This window comes from Melozone crissalis, unplaced genomic scaffold (genome assembly GCF_028551555.1).
Source record: "Melozone crissalis strain CALT ecotype California unplaced genomic scaffold, PUWL_Pcris_2 ptg000034l_1, whole genome shotgun sequence".
Lineage (NCBI taxonomy): Eukaryota > Metazoa > Chordata > Aves > Passeriformes > Passerellidae > Melozone > Melozone crissalis.
Genome location: NW_026535812.1, coordinates 13,690,911 through 13,707,736, shown reverse-complemented (window position 1 = coordinate 13,707,736; position 16,826 = coordinate 13,690,911). Strand labels below are relative to the sequence as shown.

General features: G+C 37.3%; 1 protein-coding gene across 21 annotated transcripts in view; it reads left to right on the top strand.

Annotated features, from left to right (window-relative positions):
* Positions 1-16,826, top strand: part of DLG1 (discs large MAGUK scaffold protein 1) — a 140,083-nt gene that overhangs the window by 101,211 nt on the left and 22,046 nt on the right. For all 21 annotated transcript variants that reach the window (XM_054282820.1, XM_054282819.1, XM_054282813.1 and 18 more), the window contains 4 exons: positions 893-1,019; positions 2,791-2,947; positions 4,012-4,114; positions 13,891-14,005. In XM_054282820.1, the coding sequence (XP_054138795.1) occupies positions 893-1,019; positions 2,791-2,947; positions 4,012-4,114; positions 13,891-14,005 (502 nt within the window). The remainder of the gene's footprint in view (positions 1-892; positions 1,020-2,790; positions 2,948-4,011; positions 4,115-13,890; positions 14,006-16,826) is intronic.

Here is a 16,826-nt window from a genome sequence, read left to right as displayed (position 1 = left end):
TCAAGCCCAGACTGGGTGGTTTGGAATGTATATGTATCTATATATAAATAGCAAATATATAATGTGTATATATATTTATCAAGATTACTCTTGATGTGTTTGTATATGATCCAAACTATTTAAAAATTGCTCAAAAAGGAAAAAACAAAAGGAGAATGTGCTGATTGCTTCATTAATCTGTCTCATGTATTAGTTAAATAGCTTTGGGTTTATATAAATCCTCAGAGGTCAGCTACCCCATCAGATACAGTAAGTAAGGGCAAAGAGTCTGGCAGCTTTAATAATACTGAATCTGTGAAGAGTCCCCACCCTTCATGTTTAAACCTCAAAGTTTGAAGCACGTACGCCAGGAAAAAGCCATTTCCAATTGTAGAACATTCTTTGTAATAGCAAATAGTGGATATGACTGTGCCTTAATGAGCACTTCAAATTGATGTGCCTAACTTGGAAATATCATGCACCTTCTTAATTATTTATTGGAACAATTCTCCTGGTGTTGTAGATTTTCCATCAATTGTAATCATTGAGATGCTAAATTTCTTCTGCTATGTGTGTTGTGGTTCAGTTAAAACTTTCCTTCAGTCAAGTTAAAAACAGCTTTTAAACAGATAAATCTCCAGACTGTTCCCATGGGCTTCAACTATTCACAGTAACTGTTTTTTAAAAAGTTTTATTTGAGACACAATGAAACTGAAAAATTTGCTCACTTAGTGAGGAGACTGGGGAATGTACAGATTTAACACGCTATTTTAGAACTATGACATTTATAATATATAATTTCAACTGATATGGTTTGTTTTTGAAAGAGGTCACTCCTTTGTTTCATTTCCTCCAACTCTTTTTTTGGTATTATCCTAATGTCTTTTCTTGTTTTCCTTCCCCCCCTGTGAAGCTTATTCTCAGCCAGTGGATAACCATATCAGCCCATCTGCCTACCTGGGACAGTCCCTGCCCCCAGCATCCCCAGGGAGATACTCACCAGTTCCCAAGGGAATGCTTGGAGATGATGAGATCACCAGGTAATGAACAACCCAAGTGTCAGATTGATTAGCCAGGGCAGCTCCAAAATGTGATAGTGGGCAAAATACTAGGGAATGCTATATTTTATTTCAAGAAATAGATGCTAGTTTTTAACTCTTGTAAATATTGTTGTAAGGATAAAACGATGTATATTTATATGTATATATACACACACATGCTTTATTTATCAATCCAAGAATAGCATTAAAAGCAGAAAGCCCTGGAAATGCTGCAGAGATTTTTAGGATGGTAATATGAGCAGACCAGAGATTTTCTTATTTTAAAGAGTGTTTGGGTCCTCCCTGCCCCCACAGACAAGGATTTGTTTTGATGGACTCTAAATCCAGAAGGGCTGGAGAGCTCTTAATCCTTTCCCATTAAGAGACCTTTCATTCCTTCACTGATTCAGTAGATTGCATTAATCTTTTGTTCATCATTGATGATAAAGGGAAGCTCTTGTAATTTTGTTGCCCTTCTGTTCTGCAAGTATAGGGATGTTACCCTGCACTTTCAGCATGCTGTTGCTGAGTTCTGTGTCACACCATCATCTGATATGGCTAATGTCACTCAGATTCCGAGGCAGGGTCCACCCGGGATTGAAACCTAAGTGGCATAATAAGCTGGAGAATTGATTTTAGTGTAGTGGAAGGTAGGATACGTCTTTATACTGATTTTTAACTTAGGATTAGGTAGACATATAAGCCAAAATTATTCTGTCCTTTCTGTCCTGTTGATATCATTATGGTTTTATTGCTTTCCTTTAAAATTACTGTAAAAGACAGTTTTTAGATTTCTTCTAAAATGCAAGGCATATTCAGAAAATGTTTAGATTTTCTTTAACTTACCTTCTCATATTACACTCTCCATCCCAAAAAGAGATTTATAAATTTTGTGTTATTTTAAAAGATACTGCATCTTTTTGTTTTCTCTTCTGTTTTTGTTTATGTATTGGTGTGATCCAGAGCAATATGTATAGAGATTTTCACAATGTAATTTATTTGTAATAGAACAGTACTCTGAAAAAATGAATATAATAGTTAATGGAGGTGAAATTTAAAAATTGACCTTAAGATGATTTAATTGTTAGTGCAAAAATTGAGTGACTTTTAAAGATTAGACTAGATAATACTTTTTGTTTTGGAAAAGAAAGCAGCTTCTTACTTTATCCTGTAAATTAATAATTAATACCTCCAAATACCTAATGTCCATTAATTGTTCTTTAGTGCTCTCTAGTGATTTTTGAAATGCAGTGCACAGTTTTTCTGCTTTATTAGAAATGTCTTTTTCTGAGATCATTTATGCTTTCCTTGTATTAAATCGAGTAGCAGATAATAGATTTTTGGAAGGAGTCTTTCTGCATTAGAATGTAACTGGCTTTGTCAATATTTTTTTCTTTCCTCCCCTCATTCAAATTAGGAGGGGATCCTGTGAACAAAAGTGCAACAACTTGGTTTAGTTTAACTTCTTCAATTGCAGTTGCTTTGCTAAATTTGAAAATTGTATCCGAAATGTCACAACCTGCACTGATCTTCTTGAACAATATGGAAAATATTAAGTAATGACATTTAGTGCTGAATAGGATTGTAGCACAATAGGAATTTATTTATTTATTTATTTATACATTTGTACATACTTACAGGTTTGTTCAGTTCACCTAATAACAAAGAAGGGATTTTGTTTTGCATCTAGGAGCTTTTCTAATTGTTTATTTTACTTTTCTTCATATTTAGTGACCAAGATTTCATATTCTTTTCTTTTCTTTTCCTTCAGGGAGCCTAGAAAGGTTGTCCTACATCGAGGATCAACAGGTCTTGGTTTCAACATTGTTGGAGGAGAAGATGGAGAAGGAATTTTCATCTCTTTCATCCTTGCAGGAGGGCCAGCTGACCTGAGTGGAGAGCTTAGGAAAGGAGATCGTATAATTTCTGTAGGATTCTTTGTTTCTTTTGTTCAAACAGCAAAAAAGTTTCCCCCTCCCTGCATATTAATACAAAGTAATGATATACAAAAAATGTTATTAACAGAGCTAAATTTGAGATAATGGAACAGATATACTTCCAAACTATCTTTGAGAACTTTAGTCTACCTCAGTTTCTCATCTATTACCTGATTAAAATAGCACTTCCCTCTCTGAAACATTCAGTGAAGACATTAACTTTTGTAGCTGAGGGCTGTGTCTCAATTGAAAGAATACAGGTTTCAGAAATAACCCTTCTAATGAGGTGGAGATACTTGGCTGCAGTGTCTAAAACTGGGTCTTTACTTCCTGGAATAACTGCTGAACCTCCTATTAGTCTTAAAAATATGCATCTCATACCTCTCTAAGGGCTTCTTCTATATTAGTATTGAAGGATAAATATTTTGTGTTTCTTTGTGAAATTACTTAACTTATGGAGAATCATTTATTTGGGCAATTACATTGTATTTTGGGAGTTATCTAAGAGGAATTATGTCCTTTTAAAAGCTGTTACTAAAACTGGTGTTAAAGCACGTCTTTATTTAGTTTGAACTATGAAAACTGCTCTTGGTCTAAAATGTGCAACACACATTTCTGCTTAATTTTTTGGTGATGCTATTTTTAAATCTGCTGCATTGAAAACAATGCCAGATTCACAGAGGGTGTTGCCTGTCACTGGGTGTGGTGACAGCATGGTCTGTAGGCATTATTTGGGTAAGAAGGTCCCTGAACCATCACAAAAAGTAACATTCCCTGGTTGTCCTTAAAAAGAAAAAAAAAAGCACTCTTAAACAAGAAGAAAATTGACTATTAACTCAGTAATATACTGTGATAGTCTCAGTAGTTCTTAAGAGGGGTATATGTGAGAGAGGATTTTATTGACTTGATTTCAGGAGCAATGTTAGGAACAGGGGAAAGGCCCATGGCATGGAAACTAGTTTGCATCCAGTTAATTTTTTTTCCACAGGTGTGTGTTCTGTGGTGATAAACACAAGCATTAATTTTGATGAAGGGCTTTTTTGTATTACTTGTAGGTAAATGGAGTGGATCTAAAATCAGCAACCCATGAACAGGCAGCAGCAGCCCTGAAGAACGCAGGCCAAGCAGTGACTATTGTAGCTCAGTACCGTCCAGAAGGTAAGGGCTGCTTTACACATTCAAGTTCTCTTGTACAAATTGAAGCTCAGAGAAAGATAATCCGCAGTGTCCTTCCACCAAACACCTCTTCTGAAAGAAATACTGTTATAGGTGTTGTCACATATATGTTTGCATAATGGTGTGTGATTGGATTGGGATATCTGCAAGTGTTGCTGCCATGGCTTGCTACATTTCTTGCTTTCACCATTGTAGAATTTCTGTTTTTCAGTAAATATTGCCACTGTCATAACATGAAAATTAATCCAGTAAATCCAGAATTTAATAGAAATACTCTATTGTTCTTTTGTATTTTCAATTGTCTTCATGCTTTAATATGGTGGTTTTCTATAATAGTAGGAAGATAGAAGACTAATTCCTTCTTTGTGGTGTTGATTCAGATGACCTGAGGAGACCATCAGGTTTTCATTCCTTGATTTCACACTGAGATGTTATTTCTATCTATCCAGCAGTTTCCTCTGGCCCAGATTAGACTGCAGCTGATGCTGATTAACCGTCCTTGTGTGTTCTGCAGAACACTACATCATCAATACACATATTTGTCCTCTTGTACTTCTGCAGCACATTTCAAATGCCTCTATTTGAAACTTTAACAATTTAATAGTCCAAAATTAAATGCTTGAGTCTGTAAACTCATCTATTATTGGTGTTACAAATACCAAGACATTTTTGTTGTTTTATGAACTGCGATGATCAGCAAATTTCTCCAATTTTGCTAAATTGGTTGGCTTAGCACTGAATCTTCATTGCAGTGACTTGTGTGTGTGAAACTTTCCTTTGGCAGTACTGTCAAGGGGTAAGTGTCAGTGTCCATCAGGAGTGGAGCAGGACTGCTGCATTCATCTGTTAGGTGGCTGATAGCAGCACACTTCAGCTGTTCTTTATTTCTTCTATCCTGACCTACTCAAATGTTTGAAGCATTAGCTTTCACATTCCCCAGTCCCACCACCTGCATCACATCACATCTCTGCCCAGACCCAGGAATTCTGTTCGTAGTCAGGCCAAATGATTGGTTTTTCTGCTTCCTGGTCAAATCCCTGCAGCCAGCCTGTGTTGCCAATGCCTGTATTGTCTCAGGGGCTGTATCTTGGTCACATATTCCTTCCTTGGTCACATACTCCTTCCTCGAGCCTCACACGGGGCACCATTAATGCAAGAGTCAGGAACCCACGTTTTAAAAAAGGAACCCACTTGCCGCGGCAAAACGTCCAGGTATGGACAACACTGGACAAACCAGACCAGTGAAGAGCTTTTTTTTTATTTTCAGCACATCAGTCTCAGGACATTGTTAGACAATGGAGACAGGATGTTAACAGCTCGCTGATCCACAGGGAATGTCAGGGAGGTGGAGTTATTACAGAATAGTATGAAACCATCTCAGCCTAGATTTCAGCCAATCATACATAGAACAACACATATTGACAAGCATTCTACCCAATCTTATAAAACACACGTAATGGTAGTTAAAACAAAGACTAGTTCATAAGAGACAAAGAACAGAGCTCTATTCATGCTAACCTTCTAAAGATATACATTAAATAACCTTGTTGCCATCCAAAAGCCAATTCTACAGAGGCCTATTGTTATTTGTCACATATGCTCTACTGCTTAGGAAACTTTTCTGCTGTATTTGCAATGCTAACAAAACTTCAGTCTGAGGCCTATACTTTTTTAACCATTTCCTAAAAATCCTCTAACTTTATGGATTCCAACAATGCTGTGGTCCAGGATTCATTTTCTAACAGTGCTCACTCTGAGGCTGCCTTTTAAAGAGAACAGTAAGGTCAGCATTGGCTCTGAAATATTTGCTTTGGCTGTGTGTTAGAATTGTCAAATATTCACATATTTCTGTTGATACACATTTGGTCTATCCTCTGCATGGCTCTTCAGTGTTGTCAACTTTTTATGAATAAAGGTGTATGTGTGTGTGTTTTTATAATTTTCCTCATTTTTTGTTTCTGCCATTTGGAAACGGGTTAACAGGTATTAAAATATTCATAAAGTTGTTGTTCATTATTGGTGTTTCTCAAATATCTTCATGAAGATGGAGTGCATCAGTTATAACTGCTTGTATTGCATATGTATTTTATTTATATTTATGAATCCAGCAGGATTTTGTAAAAGATGTTGACAGCTAGGACAGATCAAGGAGATTCTAGACATCCATCAGAGTTCATTATAACTGAGTAAAGAGATTCAGTATGATAGGAGCATTTGGAAGACACTTGGGACTGGCTCACTTCATTCCCTGTTATTGTATATGACAGTTTGTGTGTTCATAGATGTGGTGGGGAATGCTAATTTATGGTTTTACATCCTATCACATTTCCTATTTTCCCATCATAAATTCCCATTTGTCTTTCTCCTCCTATTTTTGGGAAAAGAGGATTTTTGCAAGCAGTTCTGTCATAGGAAAGCCTGAGTTAGGCTGTAGAAAAATGAATCACTGGAAAACTCTTCTCATGCAAAGGCTTCAATTTTCCATGTCTCTCTCTTTAAATCCATGGTAACTAAACTCCTAATTACTGGGTTTGGGGTAGGCTATTATGACTGAATGAAATTGATTTTATTGAATTTGGGTTTAGATTATGTAACCACTGACTTTTCTTTCCCTTAAATCTCCACAATGTTCCTTGGTTACGGAACATTTTTACATTCTTTAAAATGTCTTTCTGGGCATTCCTTTAGTTTCCAGGAGTGATCAGTAAATTTGAGGGATGCCTTCATAAGTTTTTCTACTCCACTGAATTAAATTTCAGCAACTTGCCAGTACTCTTTGGGACAGGTAAAAGCCAAACATGGAATGTGAGTGTGTTGTGCTGTTTACAGAGGTGGCTCAGGCACCAGGCACCCCCACAACTGTGCTCAGTTGACCTCAGACTTTCTCCTTGTAGAGTCCAGGTTTTATCTTGCAGCTTGCCAGGAGCTCATGTTGGAGACTGGTCACCTGTTGGGTTGTGCTGGTGCATCCTTCTGTGGTACATGGATGCCATGGGTGTCATACAGAATCTCCCTGGTTGGACACATCAGTGGGTTTGGACCTGTGGGAGCTGGATGCTGCAGAGGGATCTATAGCAGGAGATGAGCAAGAGTTTGTGAAACAGGAATTATCCTGTAGAAATGGGAATTCAGGATGTTGTTCTCATTTTCATCTTTATTTGGAAGCTTTTCCTTATTCCTTTGCTGGTACTACAAATTCCTGCCTCCTTTCAAGACGTTACTCATGAATAAAAAGGGATTTTGCTTTACTGTGAATTCAACTGGAAAAGAAATACTGTGACCTGGAGCAGTTTCAAAGCAAGAAATGATGTTTCAGTACACAAAATTGTTTTTTTTAAGCCGTTTTGATTCAGTGGCTTCTGATCCATTTAATTTTCCTGCTGCTCCCTGGCTCTGCAGACACCTCAGTGCCACACTGCTGTGTCTCTGGGTTCCTGCAGAGCCAGGATGGCAAGGGAGAATTGTAATGTTGGTGCAGAGGAATGAGAGGAAGCAGTTTGGATATATGTGAATCTCCTGGCAGGGGGGATTCAGGATGGTCAGCAGTGTGATGGTGCTGCATAGCAGGGACACAGGAACCTGAGTGCCTGAAGGGAATGTAGTGAGGGGAGAAGCAGCAAGGGGGAAGTATAGCACTGCAGAGGATTACAGCTCTGGGAGGGCTCTGTGTTTCACATTGATACCCATTGTTACATTCATTCAAATGAAAAGGTCATCTGAAATGTAATAATAATGTTGCCTCACAGTTCAGGATTTCTGCAAAGTTAGATTTTGCCATTCCAAAAAGGTATGAGGTGCAGTGGGCTGCCATACCTGTATTATTGTTTGAGTGCATTTAAGTGTTTAAAAATAATAGAATAGCCAAACAAATATATTAAAAATGTGAAAATATCTTTGATTGAAATTGGATAGAAAATAATTTAGTGGGTTAAGCTTTCTATTGTAGTTATACGCTGCTAGATCAGAACTGAGCTGTACTAAGGATGTGGACAACATTAACTGCAGTTATGTAAACTGTGAGTCCTGCTCTCGGAGGGCCTTGAAGGAGGCAGCAGGCCAAGTCTGTTGGCATCAGCAGTCACTCACTGGTCACCTCATCTTTCTCCAAAGCAGGGCAAAATTCGGACAAGCCTGTCATGACAGAAAAGGGTATCAGCCCTGTTTCCCAAGGATTCACCTGACATACCAAAAATAAAATTATAATTTGTTTTCTGGTAAGATGTTTAAGTGATCAGATTAGCTTCATATTCTTAGGTGATCTGGTGGATCAGTGTAAGATTAGGAGAAGATGGAACCAAAACATCAAGAGAAGATTTCATAGTGTTTTTGTAAAGCATCTTCTTCTGAACCTACATTATTCATATAGGTAGTTAATACATATTCTTTCAGTTTTATTAATGGAAACTGTTTTCTTCATTCTCTCTTGTCTTTAAAACAAATGACTCAAAAGAACAAAAAAAGGAGGAAACACAAAAGTTTTGTTAGAGCTCTGCTCATTGGCCAGTGTGTGGCTGATTTTTCTATTTACAATGCTGCATTTATGTAATACAAAAGAGAGTAACTAAACTCTGGGAAATGGTGCCAGTTTTATATGTATAAGCTAAGACTGTTTTCTGAGCATTAGTTTTGAAATACATTGTGCATCTTCTGTCTGCAAAAGCCTAGCTGGGGTAGCATGAAGCCAGTAATGCTTGTGCAAAACTTAATTTTCAGTAATTGTTTTTTATTGAGGCTGAGCTTCCCCTGCTGTATAGATGAGGACATGGATTTTCTTAAATAAAGGTGGTTCAAAAGATCAGTGCATCCTGATTTCATAAAATGAAAAATTCTTTAAAAAAGTACTTCAAAAAAGACTTGCCTTGTTTTTGGGTATGTGGTCCCTGGTTTTCCAGGTTTCTGTTCTTGCTTGTTTTGTACCTAGTTCTACTCATTTGCAAGTAATCTAGATTAGTCAATTAGAGTATTTTCAAAACTGGACCCTTGAAGATTAGGAAAAGGGTTTTGCTATATATAGCCCTGATAGACACTATAAGGCGGCTTACACATGTTTTAATCCTTTAAATCCTCACTCCTACTCTTTAATATACTAAATAAAATTGCTTGTGAATGCTTGCTAAGCCTTCAGCAACATTTTTAGTGGATTCACCTCAGCAGTGAGCGGACCTAGTCTCTTTCTGAGTTTTCCAGGGTGTGTGGGAGGTGTTCTTAACTAAATACAAATGCAGTTTTTCTAATCTTTTGAAATTCCTTGGCACAGGCTTTCAAGTGATTAATGAGATACAAGCTCATTAAACATTAGAGTATATGAAAGTCACCAACAGCATGTGGAATTCATTCTGGTCTGTCTCTGGCAATGTTCATATCAAATGACAAGCATTGCAGCAAAATATCTCCTCAGAAATTATTTATGACATTTTTATTGTGGTCCATGCATTTTAAAAGAAAAATGGCAGGTCAATATAGAATCAGTATGATTGTGGCCATCCTAACTACCAGACTCCACTTCTCTCTTTGGAGACACTGAAAAGGAAAATTGAATATTCTGCAAGTTGAGAAAAGACTATAAATCAGTAGTTATATAAAATTGTCAGCACAAGAGTCCTGCTTAGACAGATCCAAGAGGCCCTGCTAAAGAGGGCTTTCCACAGACAGATGGGAAGAGGGAAGCAAGGGGCATACTTTTTTAATGAAAGTGAACTTTTTCAGCTCTACGTGGGTTCGCTGCATGTAAGAGTCTCTGCCATCTGTTCCCTGTGCGCACATCCCGGCTTCCTTCAGTCGCTGCTCCTCCTGTACTGTGTGCTGAATTCCATCCCTTGTGCAGCCTTCTGCTCTCCTGCCCAATTGCTGGAATGTGTGTTCCAGACCAGATGCATTTCCACTGCAGCCGTGTTTTCCTCTCCCCCTGCCTGCACAGACAGTTTTTCTGTGGATCTGTGTTTTGTTGCCCATCAGATGGGCAGTCCAGGAGAGTTCCATTGATCAGATCCTTTCTGGACTTCTGATTTTCTGTTCAAGCAAATAGTGACGTTAAAAATATTACAGATTTCTAGGTAAAATCACTTTAGCAGCTTGGAATCAGAGTAATCTTCTAGGATTTGCTAATCTTCCCTCCTTTTTGTTTCTTGCTGTGGAATACATGCAGACATACAGCAGATTTAGTCTAGTTTTGCACCATCTGCTTATCCAGTGTAATTTTGAAGTTTAAACTTGAGCCCAGATGTATTCATCCTCTGTTCTTAACAACTGATTGTGTCAACCTGAGTAGGCTTTGGGTTTTTTTCCTTGGATGATGGTGAGGTTCTCTTGGATAAATGCCATGAATTGAAGCAGGAGGTGCTTTTGTTTCCTCAATCTCGCTGTTATATCAGTAGATGCTGTTCCCTCCCTGCCTCTAAACTTCCTGGGAACTTTGAGGAAAATTCCAGTCAAGAAAAGATGCCCTTATTCCAATTCACAGTAAGAATCTGATTGTGTTCTGTGGTAGTTTTGCTGCCTGCTATCCTTTATTTGATGTATATCAGCGGCAGCTTTCCTAAAATTGAGACCTTAAAAGTTGATTCTGAGTGAGGTTTCATTCACTGCTGTTGCGTATACATCTGGTTTTGGAGCCTGACCAAATTCTTACTGAAAGTATTGAGAGGTCGGATTGTGTGGTTTTCTTTTGGCTTTGAATTTCTTTTTGTGTGGGTGTCTGTGTTTCTATGTACCACCATAGTTCTCATTAAAACAGTATTTCAGAATTTCAGTGTTTTGATGGGTGTGGAAATTGGAAGTATATTTTTAGATGGAGTTCCAGTGGACAGCCTGCTTCATTTGGGTTAAAATCACTTCTACCTTTTCATTTAAACAGCTTATGCCCTTTCTGTTACCCTGATAACACTACATCAGAAATCAAATGCATTCCTTCCCTGCCAAGCTCTTCATTTCCTGTTGACCAAGAAAGCAGAGTGTCCTTTTCATCTTGTTCACTGTGCCTGTTCCAGCTCTAAATTTCTGGAATATTGACATGACAAAACTTTCTTTAAAAGTTAAATATTTATATGTGCATTGTATGATTTTGTCATAGCCATGTGGGGTTTCTTTTGTCATAGCCATGTGTTGTTCACTGTGATTTAGAGGAACAAATATCAAATTTGTCATACACTATATATGGCTATTATGCATAGCATAAGAAAGGCATTGTAAAGAAAATAATTCTCTAGCATTTATGAGAATCTAGGCATGATAAGCTGAAGGAAAGTAAGAGATTGAAGATGCAAAAGACACTTGATATCCAACTCTTCTCAATCACAGAGACAGAAATATAACCTGTCCTAGACAAATTATAACCTCTTCTAGATAAATTAGCAGAGTTCACACTTTGCTTCCTAAAGCTGATGTTGAACCAACCCCACTTTGTCCACAGGGCACAGGTGCTGATCCTTTGGGTATCAGACTAACACTGCTTTTCTGGTGCTATCAAGAGTCCTGCTGCTGTGTTATTTTCTGTCTCCAGCATTAGTTTCAGTAGCACTATACCTAATATTAAGGTTTCTTTTTTTAAAAGGCTGTGTACTTTTTAGCTCCAAACCAAATGATGGTGAGAATTCTCTTCATCCTGTTCCTCCCAAAACCTTCTGTTAAGAGGAAAGTAACTCAAATTTTAGCTAGCTCTACATCAGTAGAGCTTACCAGATTCTGACTGCACAGTGCTTAAGCTTCTCCTAAATATGAAATTTCTTGGCACTCCTTTTTGAACATAAAGCCTTCTCAGTCCCAGCCCATTAGTTTCCTTTTTTTGCTTTATTCATATGGCAGGAGCCTCTGTGGTGAAATTATTCTCCTCCTTACTCCTACAGATGTCCCTGTCACTCATTCAGCACTTCCTTCCCAGGAGTTCTGATGAGAAAAATTAAATTAGTTCAGGAAGCTGCAAGACCAGCAACCTGCAGATGAAATATAGGATAGAGTCAAGCAATACTGGGAAATGGCTTCCCTGGTAGCTCTCTTATATCGATGTGCTGCACAGGAGGAAGTCTGATTCTTCGATAAAATGACACGATGCAGAAATTTTTTTCCAGTAGCTATTGGAAAAAGCTGCAGATTTTTTTAGTATTGAACAGACTGTAGCACAAGAAAACTCTGGGATTATCTGATCTTTTCCATGCTTACTTTCCTTTCACACAGGGGCATACAAAAATTTTTAAGGTTTATAGTTTCTTGGTTACAAATGAGTAAAATGAGGTGACTTACCCAAGGCCCTGCAGGGCAGCAGTAGCACAGCAGGAGTGGGCTGTTCTCTCACTGCATCTGAGCCCTTCCCCTAAAGAATGCTGCTTTCTAAAAAATGTTGTTTTCTCACATTCCTCTTTGGTTACTGTCCTGTCATCATACATTCTTTTGTTATTAGTGATAGCATCAGTAGTGGTGGAAATAATGGTTTTGATTCTCTTGTCAAACAACCGCAGCAGTTTGGTTTAGTGCTGGTAAAGAGTTTGATCTAAACTTCACTTGTAAACAGACACTTGGTGCTATTTTAAAAACTAGGGTATCTTAAAAGCTACTGGCTTTTGCTTATAAAGGACAAAAGTTAGGGTTATTGAAGAGACTGTTCATATTGTCATAATCTGGACAGGGTTAATTATAGATGCTATCGGTGCTCACTGTATGAGTATGTGGGATGAAAGGGCTGCAGAACATAATATGATAAAACATTCGCAGTTTTTAGATGACTGTTGAAGGAGCCTTTGTTTAGACATTTTCTCAAGATTTTTTATTTTAGAGTCCTTTCTCAGTCATGCACTTCCTGAATAACCTGGTGCCCACAGGGAGTGAGGGTGCAGCTCAGGAGAGAGCTCAGTGCCCGGTCCAGCAGCTGCTCGCGGCACACACGCCCTGGCTCTGCCAGTGTTGACTTGTTATAATCTGGCATCACGTGGTCTCCTGGGGAAGGTGGTGGCTGCACAACATTTCCTTTGACTAGGAAGGGTTTACAAGTGGATCTCTTGATCCTGAAGTCCAAACTATTCAGCTGAAGGAAAAATTTACTTGCTCTGAGTTCGTATTTTATGCTGACGGCATGTAAGTACCTCACTTCAGGAGATGTTTGTCCTGAAGAAGCAATTACTGTTTTCCTGGCTGCCTTTGTAGCTAAAATCAAATGCATTTAGCATAGTTTTATTAGTACACAGTGCTGCTTAAGAACACAATCCGTTTTTCCAGGATTAACATTGGACATAATTCTGTGGGGGCAATTTGAATCTCTAATGCCGTTTACAAGTGGATTGAAATTCCTGCCAGAATTCTGGATATTTTTTTTCCTTTCCTGAGCTTTCAGAGGAATATGGTCTTATTTCAGAAGATGTTTTGCATATTTCCCACCTTGTAGTGTTAAATTCTTTATCTCAATCAAATCCAGTCATTTTGAAGTACAGACATTTCTCATTTCTATTTCTTAACATTTAAAATTTAAGAAATGTAGTTCTTGGTTATAAACATATATTTCACATATATGTTCTGAAGTTTCCTTTCTGTCATGGGTTAAAATTAATCTGTAACTGCCTTTTTATTACTATGAAGTTGATAATTATTAGTAGAAATGTTTGTCTTCATTTGAAAAAAATAGTTACTGTGAACTATAGATTATAATCACAGAATTTTGAAGTATAATATTCTTGTATATTTTCTTTGTCTAATCAAAATTATTTCAGATTTTCTTTCAGTTTAATTGCTGAAATTTGGCAGGAAATTAATTGCCATGCCTGTCTTTGTTACAGAATACAGTCGTTTTGAAGCTAAAATCCATGATTTACGGGAGCAGATGATGAACAGTAGCATTAGCTCAGGATCAGGCTCTTTGCGAACCAGCCAGAAGAGATCCCTCTATGTCAGGTAATTATCTTTTTCATAACATTCCTACTGGGTTTTCCTGCTTTCTCTAGACTTACTCTTTTGGTATTTGGTTTTCATACAATTATTTACCAAGTATTAATAAAGGGATACTTATATGTAAATATAATAAAAATAAAACTGTATTTAGACTGATTAATGTAATATAGCTGAAAAAGTAGTAATATCCCTGAGAACTCTATATGAACTTTGAAGAATGGTGCTATTGTTTCCTTTTTGTCCTTTGATTTGAGAGATGATAATCCTTCTGCAAAAACATATATTTCTTCTTTAAGTCAGTGTATGTGAAGTCTTAAAAACTTAGTTCAGTTTGTGGTTTTGTGACAGCAGTCTTCATATTCTCCCTTATTCAGTACTTGAGTTCAAATTTTTAGTCTTCTCTTTCTTAATGTTTGACAGATTTCCATCTTATTTCCTTCAGATTACTTTAGTTGTTTTCTTGGCTTTATTGAGGAACCTTATTTCTCTATCCGATTGAATTTTGTTATGGAATATTTTTCCATGGTAACGAAGAGAGAAAATGCAAAGCAAATGAACTGAGTATAACTCATTAATTTATTCATATCAAATTAAACATAAAGGAGGCTGAAACGAAGTGGAAACATAAGAGCATGAAGCAGATGAGAAAATAGGTGGTTTCACAAGGAAATTATGGCAGTGTGCAGCTTATTCATGTGTCACTCAACTCCTACATCAGTTACTGTGTACTGATAAAGCATAATGTTTCAAGTATGGAATGTGGGTAAAAGGATTGCATTTTTAAAAATAAATTGGGTTTTGAGTTCTTCAAATCAGCTCATCTCTGTATTGAGTCAGTAGCCTCTTGGTAGGAGCCAGAATGTTTCAATAGAGCAGGTAAGCCTTCAAGTAGTTCTGGTGTTTGGGTTAAATGTGATTTAAAATATTGTAGGACCTCACCAGTTTACCTCCAAAAAGTAAGCAGGTTCAGGTGCTGTTGACTTTTCCCATCCAAAGCAGATGGTGCTTTGCTCATGGTGTATTCTGTCTGCTGAGCTGTGGGAAGGGAAGCAAGTCATACACCAAGCAGTTCCCTGAGTAATTGCATTGATGCTGAGGAAAGTCACAGTCCTTTGTTAACTATTTCTGAATGCTTGACACAAATGTAGCTAAATACTCGTAGGACTTCTGTTTAGCTTGACTCTAACAGGTAGTTTCTGTGTTTTGACCTATTGTTTCAGTAGCTGGATTCTGGATTTTTTTCTTCTTCTGTTTGCCTTAAATATTTTGGGGGTTAAAATTTAAATCTCTAAAAATAAATGGCTTAAATAGTAAGGGTCAGTGCTTAATACCACAGTTATCCATATCTTTGAATTTCCACAGGTAGGTAAGTGTACATATGGATATTGTGCCAAGATCTTCATTTCCATAATCCCAAGATCTATTGCTTTAGCTCTCATCATATACCTAAGCCCAAACAATTCCAAATGCTTTTATTTTGCTTGGTCAGCTATAGCCTGATTAGGTTCTAAACCCCTTATGCTCATGTTCACATATCTGATATTTTGACCCACTGACAGGCAGTTTCTCTTTATGTAGCTTTTATTCTGCTGATGGAAGTTGTTGAGCTTTTGACTTTGCCAGCTGCTGCAGAACTTGCAGCCTTTTTCAGGCTGCTGGCAGGAGCCTTGTGGGAACTGGTTTCACTGAAATTTTTTGATGCTCAATATTCAGTGTTGGTATAAGTCAGTGCAAATAGCTAAAATGCAAAAATTTCTCAACAAAAGTACTTTTCTACCCACATCTCTTTACAGAGGGTGCTGCTAGGGCTTTTGGGATCTGCTTGTGTCATCACACCAAAAGCTGCCAAATACTGGGAGGCAGCTTAGTATGCACAGAAAGGGTTCTCATCTGTTCTGTCTTGTTTCTGATGTAATTTTGACCCCATTGAAGTAACTTTTATGAATATTTTCACATATTGCTAGATACTGACAGAACATGTTACTTACCCACTTTATTTCTTATTATAAGTCACTCTGGTATAGTCATACTGTACTTTTAATTAAATTCAAAGCCAACTTTAATAACTTCAGATATCTTTTTTCAATAGTGCTGGGTTTTGGATATGCCTTAAAGGATGCCAGTTATGTAACAAAATGCTGAATTGAATGGTAAATCCACCAGTAAAATGTTTATAGGCATTCAATCACAATTTCAGAAAAGCTATTAAATAAAAATACCATGAAAATCATCTCTGCTGCTTTCTCAAAATAAAATTAGGAAATAAAATCAGATAGATCATTGTATCCCTGTAAACATGATATCTTTAAAACTAGTCTGCCTGTAAACAGCATTTTTGGTATTATGTAATATTAAGGAAAAGGCAATTGTATTTGCCCAGAAATACAATTTGGAGTAAAATGGCAGATTTTTCTTTGTAATTGTATCTATATCAAAAAATGATGCACAGCAATTTGGAAAACAGCCCTTGGAGAGCAATCCAAATAGAGCAATTCAGCAGCAGCTGACTCCATTTGCATGTCCTACTGTTTCCCCCCACACCACTCCCCCTGTCCCCAGCTAATTCAGATGTACTGATGTGTCTTCTCTTATTTTGCTTTATATTTCTTCTGGTCTTTGTTCTGTGACAGATTCTGTCATAATGTTTCTGGGTTTGCATCTGATCTATATCTATATCGATATATATGCTCACCTGGAGATTCAAAAAGCACATGTGAGATGCCTTCATGGTATCAAGTTTCTGTGATAACACATGGAGAGAGAGTAAATCTGTTCCATATTTAATCTCATCTTCTGTGGCAAGTCTCAGTCTGCAATGTGTGCA